General features: G+C 44.2%; 1 protein-coding gene across 3 annotated transcripts; it reads right to left on the reverse strand.

Moving 5' to 3' along the window:
- Nucleotides 1–1,270: 1,270 nt before the first annotated feature.
- Nucleotides 1,271–11,525, reverse strand: fgf18a (fibroblast growth factor 18a). Of its 3 annotated transcripts, none has more exons than XM_085293984.1 (5): nt 9,921–11,525; nt 6,487–6,526; nt 6,218–6,398; nt 4,398–4,504; nt 1,271–4,254 (listed from the first exon to the last, which is right to left on the reverse strand). In XM_085293984.1, exons 1-5 carry the CDS (start codon nt 9,950–9,952, stop codon nt 3,985–3,987), a joined length of 630 nt encoding a protein of 209 aa, XP_085150110.1. In that variant the 5' UTR covers nt 9,953–11,525; the 3' UTR covers nt 1,271–3,984. The 3 variants fall into 3 exon arrangements, with proteins under 3 accessions (XP_085150110.1, XP_085150101.1, XP_085150092.1); XM_085293975.1 differs by having other exon boundaries at nt 1,273–4,257; nt 6,218–6,395; XM_085293966.1 differs by having other exon boundaries at nt 1,273–4,257.
- Nucleotides 11,526–19,905: the final 8,380 nt, after the last annotated feature.

Genomic DNA, 19,905 nt, shown 5'->3' on the forward strand with positions numbered 1-19,905 from the left:
CTCCTACAGGCCGATCTGTTTATGAGTCTGTGCCTCTGTGACTGTTGGGTAGCAAGGTTTGGAGTCTAAACAACCTGTTACAGCAGATCACATGCCCACTGTTGTAAACACTAACTGTGAAGGAGGGATGTATACTTTAAAAAGCTTACAGTGGAGGACTTCTAGCAAAGCTCTGGGTAGTGTATTTGAGATCTATAATACATTTGTTATTGTGCAGTGTGTTTTCTCTAGGAGGAAGAGAAGGAGGGGAGGTGGCCTGCTGAGGGGGTTGGTTTTCTTCATTTCTGGGTTTAGTTCAGTATAGTAGAATGTTTCAAATTCTGGGAATAAGTTATGTGGGATGGATTTGTGCTTGGTGGAGCACCATTAATATATGATGTGTGTATGTGTTGGATATGGGTGTGTGTGCTTCCTCTGGGTCTGTGGGATTTTGGCCCATAATTCCTGCAGCTCTCAGGTCACAGCTCCGTTCTCACGCACATATTTGGCATTCCTTCCTCGACATGATTACCATACACCTTCCACTCCGGGTTTGGCTATGCGGAATATTTCCATCATTCCCGAGTGGAACTGGAGCAACGTTCCAAAAATGAACAGCTCGCCCCACCGCCACCACCCCCTACTCACTTGTCTTTATCCTATCCCTCCCACCTCACTGTCTCCTCCTTGTACAACCCCCCCCCTACAGATTCCTGCTGCTTTGCAACAGGAATCCTCTGGTACAACCCTCCCCCCCCCCCCCCCCCCCCTGAGTCAGCTGTTTGTGTCTGCAGACATGATTGGGTCATTTGGCAGTGACATCTTTTCACTGACCTCCTGCTAGGATAGGGAAGGAAGGGGAGGGATGGGGGATAAGATGAGCAAAGAAGCAACTATTAAACTGTATCTCACTACTGCTTGTTGTCTGATCCTCCATGATGGAAATTGACTGCAAAGCTTTACAGCGGGGAAGTGACTGCTGGTTTTTGCACAGCAACTAATGCTCAGTATTTTTTTAAGTATTTTCAAATGGTTCCTGTGTTAGGCTGGTAAATCTTAGAGATGTATTTTCCATGCATTTTAATGTCTGAGCTACAGTGACTAATTCAGCCCATACTGACTATGAAAACTTGAGAACCTGTTCTGCCGAGGTCCCCTGCACCTTGACTCTGTTAGACATCTGCTGGTAAAAGAACTTCTAGTTTGGACGATGTATTTTTGTTGCTGTATTTCAACTTCCATTTCAACTTCACAGTACCTCCCAAACCTGGCTGGTGAAAAAGAGGCAGGTTTTTGCCATTACTCAGCATTCCTGTGGTATTTGCTCAGAAACCGTTTCAAAACTTTTTAACAGTTTAACAAAAAAAATGAATAAAATAATGTGCTATCAACAAATTTTAATTTGCAGCCAGTATCTTGTTATAAATGCAAAAAGTAAGCCTCATACAAATGGGCAAAATTGGTTGTTGTAAGTTATAAGTTTATATCAAAATACTCGATACTGTTACTGTGATATTTATCTCCTGCATGCTTAAAATATTAAGTTAAATACTGCAAACCCTGCTTGTCTCAGATTTACAGCATTAGATCACGAATTCTCCCACAAACATAAAAAAGAGATTAAACCTGCGTTTACTAGTGGTTTACACATTTGCCTAATAAATTAAAGATAGCTGGTTTGATTCTGGTAGGACACACAAATCCCTTGAGGGTTGCAAAAAGCAGGGCATCTTACATAAAAAACAAGCATAAGGATTGACCTGATCATAGCTTATGGAACTCAAACCTAATGCCTTCGAAAGCTTTTCAATCAAAGGTGATGTCTTGAGATTTCGTTTTTTCAATCAGTCCGAAAACCCAACAGTGATGAATCTGTTATTTTGTGTGTGTGTGTGTGTGAGAATATTCATCTGTAAAGAACAGAGCTCTTACTCAAATTGTTAAATTGTCTCAGAGGCTGATTGGTGACCCACAGTTGAACCCAGATATCTGTAGATATGGCCTAGACTGTTACAGCGGTTAGCTAGGTACTGGTGTTACTTAACCAGTTTGCATAGTGAGTTTCTCTTCCTCTTGTAGAAAGGCTTCTAATGCCAAAGCGTAGAACAACAAAAAACAGCTTTATTCCAGCAGCTACCACTCAGAAGTCACAATTTTGCAATCCTACATGATGCTGCATAAGTTCTATTATAATTTATCTTTCTCAGTGTGTTGTATTTAGCTTATCTTTTGTCTGCTTGTTCAGAATATCTGTATGTGAGGACCCTTAATGCAGACCAAATCTACGTAGAGGTGAGCCTGAACCTGAAAAAACAAGTTCTAAATGATATAAAACACAGAAAGCTATCGACCCATTGTATTACAGTAGCTAGAACTTACAAAACTTTTAATATTTGGCCAAATAAATTACTTAGATATTTAATTTTTAAATTAAAACAAAAAGGCTGCCAAGTGATAGGTTTTCGAACAACGTATTAATCACTAGAAGGTCAGATGAGGTGTGTCTGTGAAAGTGGCCCTTTAAACAGAACGGGGCAGGTGAAGAAGAAGTTGAATGAGGACGGGAGACAAAGAAAATGTTTCTGTAAGGTTTACTGAGTCGAGAAAGACTGCTGCACACAGAGCTGAAATAAATAAATGAAATAATTTTATCATAATAATTATAGTAACCATCATAGTAAGATTGCTTATTTAGGGTTTCTGTCTTCTTTTATATATATAATATATATATAGAACTTTCAATAAATTGTTCCCTTTAATATTTTTTTCTCCTGTGTTTATGCATGAGACTTTGGTTTGTTCCACTGAATGTCCTGGTAGCAGCACTCTGTATCCACGGTATCGCACAGGAGCATCATCCCCTGGGTCGTTTCCATAGTGATGCTAAAAGAAAAGGCACCCTCCCCGGCGGGCTCGGCCCCGGCACTCATCATCCTCTGTGCCTAAAGGCTGAGGATGTCATGTCCTGTTGGGGGGGAGGATTCATGAAGAAGGTTGTCTTCCAGTTGTCTTTGGTCAGGTTGTTAGTTTGGTTTTGCTGTGATTTTGCTGGCTGTTTTTGGTGCAGCTTGTTTGTTTTTTTTGTGTGTGTATTTTTATTCTTATACATTCCAGTTCCTAAAGCTTCAGTCCCTGCGGTGAGTTGTCACAGGTTCATGCAGGGACTACATGGTCCCTTTCCAGAGTCCCCCGTGATCCAGCTTCACTCATGGTTGTTGCACTCGCTCACTCTGACACACACACTCTAACATACATTTTCTCATTGACTTCTTGCAAACATGCAATTATTCAGTAAGCCACTCATTCGAACATTCCCTCATTCACCCTGCCATTCATCCAATAGCCTCACAGGATGGCACTAATTTAGCAGTGAGACAAATAAGTGCGACACATGTCAACAGTCCATTACTGGTCCATTTGATCTGAGCAGATCACTATATCCCTTTTGTCCATTCCACCATTTTCATGTCTTCTCCATCGTTCTTTCCCTTTATCTGCAGGCTAAGCACCCACTCTCTTGTTCAGTCAGTCTTTCTCACCCTTGTCCGTTTTGCATGGTCCAGTTGTAATCCCATACTTGACATTGTCCAGCTGGTACAGAACAGGAGACACAAAGGCCTTGTGGTTTTTGTGGTTGTGAACTAAAGGCCTTTGTAGACCCCAGGGACTCTGGCTGCCCTTCAGGTTCACTGTCAGTGTATCTAGAAAATGAAGGGAAGCACACCAGGTCCAAAGAGCTTCCAGCATTGGACCAATTATTGGTCTCGTTGGTCCAGTAAGGGGAACTTAAACTGAGAGGAATGATTATTAACTAGAGAGGCTGTAGTGGCAAATCAGGTGTAGAGCTAAACCCCATGAATGATTCATTAATATTCTGGTCAATGTTTTTCCCAACAAAGGGAAGTGTTCAGTCATGTGTGACAGAAGGAATGAAAGGGTTAGCTATTGGCAGGCTCAGGTCAAGGCTTTGGATGACAAGACAGTGGGTGCTAGAGTTAGCCACAACTAGCGGGGCCCAGTAGCGCGCACCCTCTTGCCCCGCTTGCTGACGGTGGTGAAGCGAAATGGAGTGGTGAGGTCAGGCTGCTCTCCCGGTGGGAAGCGTTTCATGAAGTGTACATCCTGCTGGTTGGGAAGCGTCTGCGGACCACGGCGAGGACGCCCTTTTTTAGTAAAGCCAACATACCAGCCCGTGTAGCGTGCTGACATTAGAGCTGTGTAGTGGTTTTCTAGGACCTTTTCCACAAAGACACAGTCTGCACTTCGATTACTGGCCTTCTGAGAGAGCAGAAAAACCACAGGTATACACACACACACACACACACACACACAGAGGGAGAGAGAGAGAAAAAAAGGCTGGTCAGAAAGAAGTAAGAAGATATTCTGGATTAACATGTGTCTAAAAGAAGAAGTCTCACCTTTCCTACCAGCTTCCCACGGCGGTTCATGCACAGGTAGAAATTGGTTTCTTTGCCACGGATTCTCACCTGGCTACCAAAGGTATCAGCCTCCACTACGAGCTGGGCTTGTGAAGGGACATACAAAGGGACATACAGACATTAGAGCCATAGGTAGTGTGGACACATTATGTACTTGTATATAGTCAAGATTTAAAGACTTTCACCCCACAAATAACAAGACAGAAAGTTAACGGCGTCCTAAATTTAGGGCTTGTTTAGTTTTGCATATCGGCCTAGCCAAGAACAACATTCAAACTGACACTGACAGACCTTTTCTTGAGCACCGTAGATTACTGACTGCTGTTAAATCTAAACCAGCCCTTTAAAGCAGATAAGGCATTCATACTGAATCACAGTTGTAGGATTCATAGTTGCTATTAAACACACTGATAAATCACAGACAGATGTAAATGTCTCTGGTTGGACAGATGGTTGTCAGATAAGCCTGGTCACACACATGGATGTGAGGCCGCTGACCAGAAATGGGCCTTGTAAAAAAGATAAGAGCCAAGACTAGATGGAGCACCGTGAGCAGAGAGGAGCGGGAAAACACTCAGACTGAATGTCTGTGATATTGTTGTTTTAAGATGTGTGCATGTACGCTTCTGCCTCTGAGTGTGTGCAGGTGCATGTGTGTTTATCCTTCATCCTTCCAGGCAACAGCGCTTCACTAACTACACATCTTTACAGAGCGTTTGTGCCTATTTAAAAATAAAATCCCTAAAATGGTTCCTACATGACCTTAGTCAACAAAGGGGTCAAGAGAAATCAATACCTCCCTCCCTCTTGCCCCCTTCGCCTCTCTTCCCCCAACTCTCTTCTCATCTCCCTTCTGTTCTTTCACTTAATGTTTTAGACTTTCGTGCACTTGCTTTATATCTTCGCTCTCTGCACTTGGTTCCCATGTCTAATGCCTTGTTGCCACAGTTGGTCGGATTTAGGTGGATTTGCTGTCTTTCAGGTAGTATTTGTCCAAAAAAGAAATCCTCCCTATCTCTTGCATCTGGAGTCTAGTTCCTAGCTTGACGTGGTGTGTTTGTGACCTGGCACCCTTATCAATGCAAAGGATGTGCTGCTGAGCCACATGCAGAAATGTGAACTCCACTTTTATGGCTTGGCTTTCTTCTTCCCATTGATTCAGGGGGGTTAAGAATGGGTTAGCCATCATTACAGACAGAGGAGGAAGTGGGGGATGGACAGGGACAGTGTTAGAGGATGGATGGGAGAAGGGGGGTGGGTGGGGGGGTTCCTGCTGTTTTAAATCCAGAGGAGATAACAGTGAGGATGCAAAATCAATGGAGGGATCGATGAAGGAGATGAGTTTCTAACACTCAGCCAGTCACTCTACCTGGCAGGCTTCTCCATCTAACTCACACTTTATTTCACACACCAACTTCTCTCTCTCTCTTTCATTCTCTCTCTCTTTCATTCTCTCTCTCTTTCATTCTCTCTCTCTCTAACTTTCTTTTCCTCTCTAGTGAATCATTGAGTCAGCAGCCAGTCGATGAGGTCTTTGTACTCCCAAGACAAGCTCCACTGCCCCTCTGCCAAAGCCTGGGGAGATGTGTGTGTGCTTTTGTGAGTGTGGCTGCACAGTTGCATTCTGTCTCCATTCATGCATGCACTTGGTCAACCTTTAAGTCTTTGTACTTGCAGCTGTTAGATAGTGTGAGTGTGCACTTTGGTGCGAATAAGCATCTTTCTCAGCGTGCATACACACATAACATTTAAACTTGTCCACTTTGCACCGTACCCACATGTTTGTGTGTGTGTATTACCATATTTGTCTCCATCTTCACCCCGGGCACTGATTTTGCGTCCCAGCACCTGGACGTGCTTGCCGCTGGTTCGGCTGTAGAGCTGGTATACTCTGTGGTGTCGCCGACTCATAGTGTCTCGCACCTGTGTCTGGTTCTCCACATGCACACTGAAGTTGACTCCATCCATACCAAGTACCTGCTGGAACACCCACACCCACCCATGAGTAAAGATCAATATACAACTTCATGCCGCACAATCACTCTTTGTCATGCCTGCTGTTTCTCACCTGTAATGGATTGCACATCACCAGCAACATCTGGATACATCTGAAATAATATAAAACAGATGAGCTTAGAAGAATGTAAGCAACACTGAATGCTGGAAGAGTTAAGCATGACACCATCATTTCCATCTCTTTCTTCTCTGCCGTTCTTTCTGTTCAACATCTCATTTCCTTATTGGGTCATTACTCACAGTTCTGGGTGTGCTGCTGGCACAGCAACTTGACATAAAGACAGGCAGATGTCCAAGGATCAGCAGACAGACAACACCCAGAGCAGTGTTTATTGTAACGCTACCAGCCTTCTGCCCGAACCCAATTTCTGACCCGTCTATGACTTTTGCTACACCAAAATCTGGCCTGCAAATGACCTGATTGGAGCATAGCAAAAAATGGCAAACATGCCAAGACAGCTAGAACATGTTTTGGTTCGGACATCTAAGGGAGCGGGCTGGCATATTTGGCTGCTCTGCATATGTAGACAGCTGAGTTGGACTACAGGTGTACATTCTACTGTGATGTGGCTTTTAAGAGCTGTGGACTGTGGTTAAATTTAGAAATGAATAGACGAGAGCAAGAGCTACTGAAACACGTGGAAAGATAATTTATGAAGGAATTGACTGGTGGTGATGCAGCAGGCAGAAATAATAAATACCGCACACGTAAAAGTATACTTTTGCGTGTTATTTCTTATTTGTTATCGCTCTCTAGCTAAACATTTAAATAATGTTTAGATTTAAACACTTAGTTACAGTTACAATTATAATTTTTCTCACTTCATCACATTGCTTAATTGAAGCCTGGACCTTGACCTTGGATATATTGAATGTTATTTACAGCCTCAGTAAGGGAGTGATTGTGTTGCGCAAAGCCTACTTTGGCAGTTCTTGAACTGTTCTAAATTAGTGGCTGAAGACTTGATGAAGTTCAGAACCCAGTGTGTGGGCTGAAAAGCAATTCTACGAATTTTGTCTTTCCCCACCTCATCTTATGCTATCTCTCTGTGTGCCTCTTCTCTCTTTCTGCTCCACTCTTTTCCTCTCCTCCCTATCTCTCTTCAAACTTCATGGTTTCTCTGCGAACTCTACCTATTCCTATCCATGCCTGCCTCCTATCTTCCTTTATGTTTAGAGTTAGCGAGGCGACTCCTCCACACTGTCATGGGCATGCACACAGATGTGCAGATGTGTGCATGTGTGTGTACAGGAGAAGCAGGCAGCTGACAGCTGGGCTAAAGCAAAAGGAATACAATCTGCTGAGAGAGGAAGAGAGCAAGGAGATGAGAGAAGTGTACAACGACAGAGGAAGGGAGGAAGGGAGGAAGGTGAACTGAGAAAAGAGAAAGAGAGACAAAGTCAAAGAAGGCTGACAGAGAATAAAAGAGGTGGGAGATAAAATCAGAAAGAACAGGCAAATGCGCAGATGTGAGGTGGAGGAGACACGCTGGAAAAAAAAAACAACACAACACAAGGTTATGCATCTCAAAATTGAGAGACACGTTTAACCACAGTGTAGACTGATGTGAGAAGTAGAGAAAAAGATAAATAACAGGAAAGAGAAGAGGTGTTCGGTTCATGCCCATGGTAACACGCTACTGCCTCCTGTCACACACACATGTATAAACAAAACGTCATCACAACCCTTTTGTTTTCTTTCTCTTTTCCTTCTTTCTCAGCGTTGCCTTGCGTTGGCTTCTGAATCGTTCTAATAGATGCAGACATCCTGGGAAATGCAGTAGAGCATTGGCCCTCACATTTTGCCTGCGCAGGCGAAAAAACCTGAGCGCCTGTGCATTGTGAGGACTCTCAGCTGTTAAAACACCACGGCTGCACTGCTGCCGAGGACACTGTAGGAAAAGTGCCTCAGCACTGGATTCTCCCGCTCCCACAAAAACCACAGACACTCCATATTATGCCAGCCACAGAGAGAAAAAGAAGCAGAGAGGAAAGAGGGAGACAGGATCAGCCAGGAGTGGGGGAGGGATGAGAATAGGAGAGAGTAAAAGTTGGGGAGAGTAAAGACAGAAGGAGGTATGGAGAGAGGGAAAGCCCGGTACACCTTGGCCAGTGGCCAAAGCAAGCAATGATCTGACATCATAAATGTGCGTCCCAGCAGATCTACCATATGGAGTCTGTGGTTAGACGAGCAGGCCTCAGTATCGAGGACTGGGCACCGGTGTGGAGTGAGAGTGGTCGACCTGGTGGGACTTAGCACAGAGCAGCGGTTTCAGCTGTGTGTAGCAGTGGTTAACGTGGTAGGCCAACGCTGGAGCAGTGGGCTTCAGCACAGTGCAAAGAGTTTCAGATGTTCTGCGGCAGGCCTTAAGAATACTGGTTCAGCGAGTGGGTGTGTGAGTGGTATTGGCAGTAACAGGGCTTACAGCGCAACATTTGTGAGAAAACCAGAGGGCCTAGACATTGTTCTGTGGCTTTAGCAGAAGAGCAGTAACAGGTTGTTGTGGCTAAAGGCCCTTGGTTTTTCTCACTGGCTGAAGAATTATGATGAAGTTGGTTAAACAGTATGTAGATGAATAAATGGAGCTGTTGTAAAAATGATAGGTGAGGCAGAGATGAGTGGAGAGATGATTGGCTCAGGGAGACCTAAACTAAAACCAGCAGACTAAACAGTGAGTCTGCTCATCTTCAGACACTGCCAGGGGCGTCATCATTCATCAGTTATTAATTCATACTTTTTTCTTTTTTCTTTTTTTTTTAACTGAGCAAGTATCTATGGAAAAAGCATTATAGGGAAGAAAGCAAGACAGATGTATGCAGTTAGATGGGTAGGTGGAGAGAGGGTGAGGGAGACACACAAAGAGAAGGAAAGTCAGGAAGACACCAGCAGCAGCAGGAGCACACACCCTGTCCAGGTTGTGTGAGGAATGAGAAGTATCTGGAGATGACTGCCATCTGGGAGAACACCGCCGACACAAAGAAAGAAAAATAAACCCCTGGCTTTTAACAAGACACACCTCCAATGGGCAAACTCGAGCCCCTTGAGCCCATATCCTCCTCCCTTAGATTTGCTCTTGGCACTTTATCATTTTCCTATCACACTAGATAAAGCTTGTGTTATTTGACTTCTGAAATATTTTCAATAGGAAAAAACATTTTCTTGGAGATGAGAAATGGTCTTTTCTAAGCCAGCCTGGCCATCCCTGAAGTAAATGCAGATGGTGATGGAGATGTTTATGGCAGGTTTTATGAGTTACACGGCCCTGACTCTGACCCAGTGACCCTGAACTGTCAGCCAATCAAAACAGGGCTCTATGGCATGTTTTCTATGGGGACTGATTAGGAGTGATGTAATCGCTAGATTCTGCAACCTTTCTCTCCATCGTCTTCTCGCCTACCCAGAAACTAGTTTAAACAACTGAAACACAATAGAACCTGAGGAGTGAAGCAATAATATTTGATGATAAAGTGATAGAAGTGACTTACAAGACGGTCAGCGTGGAAAGAAGGGACCACATTGCTTCCCCCCTCCACTATGGAACTTGTCCCAGAGACAGTCTCCTCGCTCGGTTTGAGCCAGTCCGACAGAGTGGCTCAGAGTCCCCCTCTGTGTTTTGAAACCGGTGGACGTTGTGCAGAGTCAAAGAGTGAGCGGACACTCCTGTTGGCATCGGCGGCGTTGTGCCCCGGTTGCCCCGGCGTAAGTAAATGTGCGGGCACGGGCAAGTTGGGGTCTGAAGCTGGGTGAACTGTGCCACTGTGACCGCCGGGCAACCTCTAACAGCTGTCCAGACCGGGGAAGGAACGGATGGGCGGAGGAGCAAAGAGTTAGAATTTTAAACGCTCGCTGCGCGTACCCGACAAGGAGAGGAACAGGTGAAAGCGCGCTCACGCCTTAAAGATAGCCAATTCCAGTCGACCCTGTTGACCCTCAGAGTGATGCTTGGCCGAGTGAACAGATGCGGCGCGTGCGTAATCTTTTGTGTAATCCAATGCGTAACGTTTAAGCGTAACAGCAGGCTCCCGGACACCAAAATGAGTTATGTGGTTGCTGGGATGAGACGGGTTGTTTGCCACGCCGCAGACGGGAGCAGGAGGCAGGTTTAGTCCCAGTAGAGCAGGGTCAGTTGCTGTTGGAGGTGGGGTACCTGGGCGTGCTGGTGGACGAAACTGCGACCTGGAGAAGGTTGCTCTGCGGGCCCAGGGTAATGCAAGGCGGGCACGGTCATGTCTGCGTCCCCACGCTGACTCAACTGGTCTGTGGCTCAGGTGACACCGACCAACAGCGTATGACAAAGTGGGTGATAAGGTCCCGGAGCGGTCCAGCTCAGAGGGGTATATGGAGAGTGCTGAATGAGAATCGGAGGGGGAAATAAAGGGGAAAGAAAGATGAGGAAGGGAGGGGTGGCTGGAGATGATGGGAACAGCTGTGACTGGGTGGCGGACTCAGCCACCCGCGACACGGCGAGGAAATGACAGCCGCACTTTGCACCTGATTTTCCGGACTTCCCCGCTTTCCTCAGCCGCTGGTTACCGCCTGGCTGCAGTAGTCCTCCCTGCGCCCTCTCGACACAATACCTGCCAAAACACAGCACGATGACATCACCTCCAAAATGTTTGAAGGGGGAAAATGCAATCCGATCTTTTTATTTATTTATTTTTTTCAAACGCAGAAAGTTTAAGCAGTTTCTCTGAAGGGGGGAAAACACCAAAGTCTCTTCGTTCCGAGAAAAAACAACTCCGCGGTGGAAGAGGAACGGAGTCGAGTTCACCAGTTTGAGAAGGACTAAAAGTTAACGCGAGCTAGCAGGAAACATGTTTACGCAAAATCTCACTGACAGATCGACTCCCAGTGCAAAACCTGCACACCTCCTCTTTCCCATATATCTGTTTCTGTTTCCCTGTTTCATTCAGGCACCAGAGGAGGAAACGAAGGAGGGAACGCAAAAAGAATCCAGCCGTGCGCTTTTATCCACTTCACTGGTATTATGTAGATTCTTCTCCCTTTCAAAAAATTCCAAGGTTTCTTTTCTTAAAAAAAAGAGAAGCTCTTCTTGAGGGGGGCTGCACAGGAGAGGCGCGTCGGCAGGCACAGACCTCACTCCAAGAAAAACCAGAACAAGATTTTAACAGACGCGGATCAATCCTCCCTCCCACCCCTCTCGCTCTCTCTCTCTGCCTCTCTCTCTCTTTCTTGCTCTCCTTCACACACACACACACACACACACACACACACACACACACACACACACACACACACACACACACACACACACACACACACACTTACTTATTGGATCAAAATGGGATTAGTTGGTCGCTCTGCCCTGCCGACCAAAACTTACACTACACAAATATCCATTTTAACAAGTGCTCCGTTCCATGTGAAAACATCTGGTAATGAGGTGAGATAATTTCAGTTGTTTACAATACAAACCGTTTTGTTTCAATGATTTTATCGAATCGGGCACTTTTCCTCTGTACTTTGTCTGTCCAGTTACAGCTAATATTTGTTTGTGGCAATTCTTGAATCAAGCTAAATCAAGCTTAACTCTGTAACTTCTGTTAACTCTGTAACTTCTGTCGGTGCTGTGCTTTTTTGGAAATCGAATTTCCCAGAGGAACCCACCCGAGGGATTAATAAAGTTCTATCTAATCTAAAATGCATTGGAAACAATTAGAATGATGTCATAGTACCGGGAGTAATTCGCTTTTCAAAAAAAAAAAGTCCCTTTCAGAACAAATGGGCTTGTGAAAGTATTTTTGGCCAAAGAGAATGTAAAATAAAAAAGTGCATTTAAAAGAAATCTCACAACACAAACACCTGCCTTAGCCAGGTGAACAAATCTCTGATCACCAAAGCAGACTTCTTGCCCTCCGTCATCTCTCCAAAAGATAACATCACCTCCGTAGCCTCAGTGGCCCCGGATTTTGGATAAAGGTTGTAAGGTGGAGAGGGCAGAGCTCCATATCTCTCTCTCTGTCTCTCTGTCTCTCTCTATTATTCTCGCTCAAACACGCGCACGCGTTCACACACCCTTCAGAGTCGCCGCACTTTTAAGTGATGTATTTTGACTCTCAATTTCATAACTTTTAAGTTAAACCTTAAGAAGGAAAAATGAAACGGAGAATGAGAGACAGTCGGGAGGGCGGTATGTAAGCACGGACACGGATCCAAAACGAACATTTCTCAGGGATTTCGGCAGCAACGCCCGCTCTGCGCTCCCAAAACTCCCTCTCACCGCCGCACAACCGCAGACGGTCAGCCAAGCCAACACAACACTCCTGCCATACCTTTCACACACACACACACACACACACACACACACACACACACACACACACACACACACACACACACACACACACACACACACACATAGTTAAATAATAGAGAGACAGAGTAAATTTATCCTTGTGTGTGTCTGTATCTGTGTGTGTGTAACAGAGGTTGGTGGGTGTTGGCTTTATACATCAGGGACACTTATCTTGGCTCCAAGTGCAGGCTTATTCTTTTCAACATTGTAGGCTACTTTCAAATCACACACACATGCAGAGACTTCTGCAACTGGACAGAGTTGAGCTGGGCTGGGTAGGGGTTGACTGTGGTTGAATGCCTTTCCAGTCATGCTCCATAGACAAGCCTCTGGCCTTCTTTCCTACTACTGGCTCTCTCTGTCTTTGCACCTGTGTCTGGGCTCTTTTTCACCACTCACCACAATGCTGCAAGGGACACGAGTGTAAATGTTGTGAAGAGGGATTTGAACCACATTTTGGTGATGAGGTATGGGCCTGTCTGGTACTCTTAAGCCCAGATGGAAGGGTTCAGAGCAGGAACTATAGCACATCTTGAAGTAAGAAAAAACAGGCAGAGTAGCTCAGATCTATTCATTTACAGTATAAAAAAAGCCTAAGCGTAGTAGGCCTTTTGGCTTAACAGTAGAAGGAGATTTGTATTTTGTAGTAACAGATTTTTCCAAAGGCTCTCATTGTGAAATGAAATTTATTCTACACAAATGATCTATTGGAAACGAGCAATAATGTATCTTAGGTCATCAGTACTAACTGGGTGCAAAGAGAAAAACAAAAGACAACTAAAAGGCAGTAGAAGGAAAATCTGGGGTATGTTCCCCAGGTTTTTCAGGTTTGATACTTTTCACTGGGACGATTTCATGTTTTCCTTTCACGCCAGGGACCAAGGGAGATGGAGCTCTGTATGTCTGTATGTTCCCAAACTTTGGACCTGTCCCTCTCTTCTGACATCAGAAATGTTGACATAAAAGGACAATTTTAGTCATTACTCAAAATCAGCACTTTGGTGTCCCCCAGAACTTTGCATCGTCTTAATTTCACTTTTATTTACATTGTGTTTCACGCAATAGGCTTAAATCTATGTTGATATTGTTAGGAACTTCCTGTATGTTAGGCACTTTAAAAATATAAAAAAAATAAGGCCAGTCTTCACAATAAGCAGTTACATCCATGTATGTTACCTCTGCATGCTGCTGAAAAAAAACCCCAAACTACATTGACAACCTTTAAAATAACAAAGTTCAAGAAAACGTCACATGAAGCCAACCAGACCTTTTCTTTGCTCTTCTCTCCTTCTGTCACCTTTCTTTGCCCATTCATTTTCTGCCTGTCCTATCTGTCTTTAATCTCTCTGGCTGGTTTTTTTTTTTTTTATCTGCTCGCTCTGTCCCTCCCTCTGTTTGCAGCCAGCATATTGATTGCCCATGTCTTTGCCTCTGCAGCTCCTGCTTATTGATCCTTAACTAAGACACACAAACTTGTATGCACAAACATCCTCAGATACATGGATGTACCCTTCCCATTTCCCAATAGCCCCAAAACCATCTTACTTTGCAGCCCAGTTTTGTCACACACATTATTCATACATGTACATGTGCCTGCGCTCCCATGTGCATAAACAGAACCAAAGCAGCACTCACCAGGACACCAGATATTTTTTGCATATACCCTCTGTTGTGTTGAATAGACTTGGCATTGATGGACGTTATGCCTTTGTGCTCCTCTCATGACTCATTAAAGTGAATGAGACCCGTGTGTGTTTGTGTTGGTGTGAGTCTGGGGCCCTGTAGCTGCTGTAGGTCTGGGCCCAGCTCTCTCTTCGTATTTTTCTCTTTCTCTTTGACTGGGCCTGCAGGCTTCTTCCAGGGAGCCTGGTCAATATGGTCATTCTGTCAAGCAATTAACATCGATCAGCGCTCGTCAATACCGTCAGCACCCAGACAAAGACCCAGGGTGCATTGCGTGCGCTCGCCCTTTCTCTATCACAGTCCAACAAATCCCCAAACAGCACTCTCATTATATGAGGGCATTCTGCCCTGACCCCAAGGTCATCATGCAGGATTCAATGTTATGGGTGACTGGAGTACAACCTAATGCAGAGCTCAGAGGGTTCTGAGCCGCAGGCCAGTTGTTGACTCATTATTGCAGTTGTGCATACGTGTGTGGAGGTGTGGAGAGGGAGTCAAATAGTTTGGTTTAGATATAGGCAAAGACAAGTTGGCAGGCATGCAATATCGTCCCCCTGCTGTTTATTCCAAAGCGCTAGACATTTTGAAAACTTTGAACAGTATAAATGCAATCCATCATTCTGATGACATACTGTGCAGACTTGGAAATTTCAGATGTGTCAAGTGCAGTGGATTGTGTCCAATTAACTTTGTCTATAAGATATGGGCTGTATATGTTAGCATGTGAAGAGGGATCAGGTCTGTGTGTATGTGGGACCTCCAAAGGGAGAAGAAGACTTGTGGCTTTGATTAATACCTGCAGACATGGACCCTAAACTTCACATCAGATGTTGAGATGTCAGCCTAACATTGGTTTCTGGTATAGATATCCCTACTCTGTTAATCATGGGCCAAGTTTAAACTGTTCCCCAATGTGTAAATGTATGAGACACTTAATAAAGGCCCTTTGATGACAGGGGGCCCATGCAAAGTCAAGGAATGTGTACAGTGTGCCTGGCTTTGAAATGAGAACCTGTTCGCCACTTGTCTGCATCTGCAAGATGAGAGAATCGACAGCTGCAACTAAGCAAGAGCAGGAATTAATTAGTGGAGAGCAATAGCGAGCCATGGCTGAGATGAAGAGAAGAGCAAAATATTGTTTTTATTAGCAGCGATGTTGGTGGTGCACAGCCTGCTCCCTTCTCTTGCTTAGGAAGATTAATCCAGTGAATATGAACGTTTACTCTGCTCCATCTCGGAATCCATTGCAGCTGTTGTCTCTATACATAGCCCAGCTGAGGCACTGGAATAACTTTACTTTGACACTTTCAAGTTGGAGGGTTTGATGCTGCTTTGGACTCATGTCAGGGTAATTATTCACGCAATCTATCTTGTCAGTGTTAGGCCAAGTCCTAGTCCTACAGAGTGAATTGTGCTCAGGTAGTCGAGTTTCTCAGACAACACCTGTATTCTGGTCAGCAGTACAATTTTAATTATGTAAGTTATTTAGTGGTTTATTGTCATTATTCTGAGTGAGGTCTGACAAAGTACATAATAATACAAAACATCTGTACCTTGATTAACAAAGAGCATAACGCTGCCTCTACAGTATATCCAGAAACATATCAAATCCAGCAGCGGGACTGTCTCATCTTTGCCTCTGTGCCATCTGGCAAGACCACTTGTTGAAGTTTGGATATTTTGCACTGATGAAGTGGTATGTGAAAAAAAAGCATAAAAAACCAAACCAAAACAAAACAAATACATAAAGACATCAAACTTGGAAGGCACCATCTTTATGCACCTGGATCATATATCAATAACATAAGGAACTCATGACAGAAACTCATACCAGAGGCCAACTATTCAAAAACGTTCGACCATCCCAATAGAATTAAACTGGAGGCTGAAATGAATTTCATCAACAACAAGGAACAGCTGAACATTTAAACTGACATTGATGTCCAAAATAGCAATATATGCTACAAAACTACAAGATAAACTACTAAAAATCAAACAGCGAGATGTAGAGATGTACGACAGGAGTGGCATTGCACTCTGTGACACAGCTGAGGCTGTTTTGTGTGCTCTGCGAGGATGTACAAGTTAATTGCTTTTGACCAATGATGTTTTACATAAATATGCAATGCTCTGCGACTGGGTGGATGTTTGTTTAATTATGGTCCTTGTGGTTGTGTGTGTTTGGTTGAGGGAGTGTGCCATGACCCTCAGTGACAGCCTGTGCACAGCTGAGCACGTGGGGTTTGTGGCTATAGTGTGAATGGTTACTGGTTATATGAAAAGACTGTGTCAACAGGGGTATGCATAAAGTTGTACGTTCCATGGCTGAAATGTGTGTAAGAGAGTTCTCCTGCTTCCCATTCACTGTGATGTGAATTGCAGCTGTGGTTTGTGTTGGACGCTGATGTGGCGTGGCTGTTTTTTTTCTTCCCGTTTCATGTTCAGATGCTCAGTGATGGAATCCATGAGCATGGTAACCTTCACTCCTGTCATCTTTTTCTGTTCATGTCTTCCACACTCCTCCCTTTTCTCTTCCTCCCCCTTGTTTTCAGTAAGTGCCCTTTACTCTTCCCTTCTCCTCTGCTCTGCTCTCCTTTGTTCTGCTTCAGCTCCTGCTCAGTGGGTCCGTTTCTCCCATTCTGTTTTTTCCCTTTCCCTGCCTCTTTAGCCTTGCCACTGGGCAGAGGAGGAACTGTAATGTTTATGAAACCCTTTAATGTGCTATGTAATTACCCTGGCAACACCTCCCATCATTACTCATGCCAATAAAGCACCTTCAAATTGACATGTCAGAGTCGGAGAGAAAAAGAAAGAGCGAGGGGGCATAGCACACACTTTCCATCATCTGCCCTCTTTTACCATTAATCTCTCTCCTTTTCTGGTCTTTCCGCAGTCTCCATTTGTTCATCTTTGTTTTGTCATTTCTTTCATTCTTTCCATCCACAGTTCCTTCCTCCCTGTCTGCATTGCCTTCACTCTGGCTATCTGTGACTTCTTCCAGATGCCCAGGTGGCGGGCAATTACAGCAGAACTGCTTTTGGAATAATATTAATAATAGTGATAAAAAAAAACATTCTTAAACTTCCTCCATTGAGTCTGTTTTAGGAATACTTCTCTGTATGTTGGAAAGAGAGTGAATGGGCAAGAAAGGAGAGGAGGAGAGTGCAAATTATAAAAAAGAACACTTAAGGTAGGAGTGTAAATGAGGATGCATAAAACAGGCAGGGAGCTGCTGAAGCAGGCATGAATGATGCATTCCAGAAACTAATTGTTGTGAGTAATGCAGAAATGTTTGTTTATGCTAAAAACTTCCATATGCAATTAACACATAGTCTTACAGCAGTCCCACCCTTTCCAGTGCACCCACCCATACTAGTCCTCCGGTCACTATACCTCCCACTTAGACAGCTAAGGCCCTAGCCCTTCTTGTGTTAGCACTTATGCTAAGACCCCAAGCTTTTCCCAAACTGTAATGTGAATGCTAAAGCCCCCTTTAAGCTCTTACTCTAATACCCTTTGCACACCTTCTTTTCATTATTGTCTTATTCTGCCTTTGTCCTGGAAAAAATCATCATTTGTAAGACAAATATTATAACAAATTAAGCAGCAAAACAATGGGTGGGTGTCTGCCTGACGTCAGCCTGCATTTCATTAGCATTCGCTAGGCTAACACAATCCATATGGAGTAGCCTGCAGGGTAGCCCCCTGCTGCCCAGGCTCAGCCCAGCCCAGCCCAGCATGGCCCAGCTACACTTGGTTGCCACAATCTGCCCCCACCCTCATTCTCAGTCGGCCCCCAGTTTGGACCCCATCCGGGCCCCCGCCATTATGTCATCTTTAATTTGGACTTGTCACACATCACCTGACACCTACCCCCGTCATGCTGTAACCTTTTGTCCCGTTGGAGCAAAAAAGCACTCCGGAGGATTTCTCCCCTCTCTTTTTCTCTCCCACTTTGCCTGTTGTTTTATTCTCCCTTTTCTTCTCATTCTTCCTCTTTCTCTCATGCTCTCTCCCCTCACTCACACTCTCTCTGTTGCTTCTGTCACTTTCTCCCTTTCTCTCCTCAGCCTCTCACTCCATTTAGGCCCACCTGCCTTTCACCATTCAAACACAGGTCCGATGTGTGCCCGTGTATGTGTTAGAATTGGTGGGAACAATGAAGAAAAATTGAGACAGGATTTTGATGACACATCGGCTCAGTCACCCAGAGCCCTTTTTCCTAGACCCCCGACAAATGAGCTGAATGACGATGATGTATGGGAAGTGACAGTCACAGGGAAAGTAAAGTGTTCTGGAGAGAGCTAAATTATAGACCATGACAGGATTCTGGAGTGAGACGAGGGTGTTGGACAGAGCGGTGGACTTCTGGAGAGCAGCACGGCCATGGAGCTGTCTCCTGTGATGGAAACATGGAATGTGATGGATCTCTGGAATTTACTTGAGGAAGAACAATAGACAAAAAGAAATGCAAAGAAACATAGAAACAAAGAAGAGATGCATGACAATAATCAGGAAGTTATGTGTTTAGTGTGTTCTGAAACAAACCTGTGCTTATAGCGTATTGTTCTTGGGTCTGCACATACATATACATACTGAGCATTGCTTGTATGTGTGTCTGTGTGTGTAACCATGTGTGTTCCATAAGGCCCCAGTGCACTAGCGTTGCCTTGTACACACCCATGTGACTTGCTGGGTGTCTCTGGTAGCCATCCCTCATCACTGCTCTGTTCCCTCAGGTTTCTGTTTTGGCTTAAATCTCCAGTTCTGCTGTGCTGCTTTGTGTTAAGCACTATTCTATTGTACTCTAATCTATTCTATTGTTTAAAGCGTAACTACCTGGGGCACTTTGATATAGTTTGTTACAAATGATATGATACGTTTTTTATTATCTTTGACTGCTTTGAAAGGCTAAGAAGGACTGATGGAGGATTAAACTGTAGTGACAATAAACTGAGTTTTTAGAGCTCTATTTTTGTAGCGTGCAAGTCATGGGTTCAATTAGCCTCTGTAATAAAAGGATGAATGAATCAAGTAGTGACAGCTGGTAGACAACCATTAGGTTAAATTATTCTCTTCAGCTCAACAGCCTGTATTCAGCTGTATTGGGGGAAAGTAATTTTTATTATGAAGGAACTATTTTGGACCCTAATGATCCTGTGAGAACTGCGCTGACCCAAGTGAAAGGAAACTTCAGAGGCTATAAATACCCAAACAGCTGCACATTGGATAAAATACTGAAAGTGGAAAAAGAACAGAGAAACACAGAACAAAAACATCAAATTGACTTGTTGTTTTGATATAATTCTTTAGTCTCGCTATCATCCAAAGCCAAAAAATATTCCCACACAGCCACCAAATGCTAAAGAAATCAAATAATTAAATGCTTTCATATAAACCCATGGTTCACAGCATGGAAATCATGGCCTTTATAGGCACAATGATTATCTTTGAGAGGCTTTTGTGGAATA

The sequence above is a fragment of the Mchenga conophoros genome, linkage group LG2, assembly GCF_057382185.1.
Source record: "Mchenga conophoros isolate Kocher_MC1m ecotype Shallow Benthic linkage group LG2, M_conophoros_male_GT1.1, whole genome shotgun sequence".
NCBI classification, from domain to species: Eukaryota; Metazoa; Chordata; class Actinopteri; order Cichliformes; family Cichlidae; genus Mchenga; species Mchenga conophoros.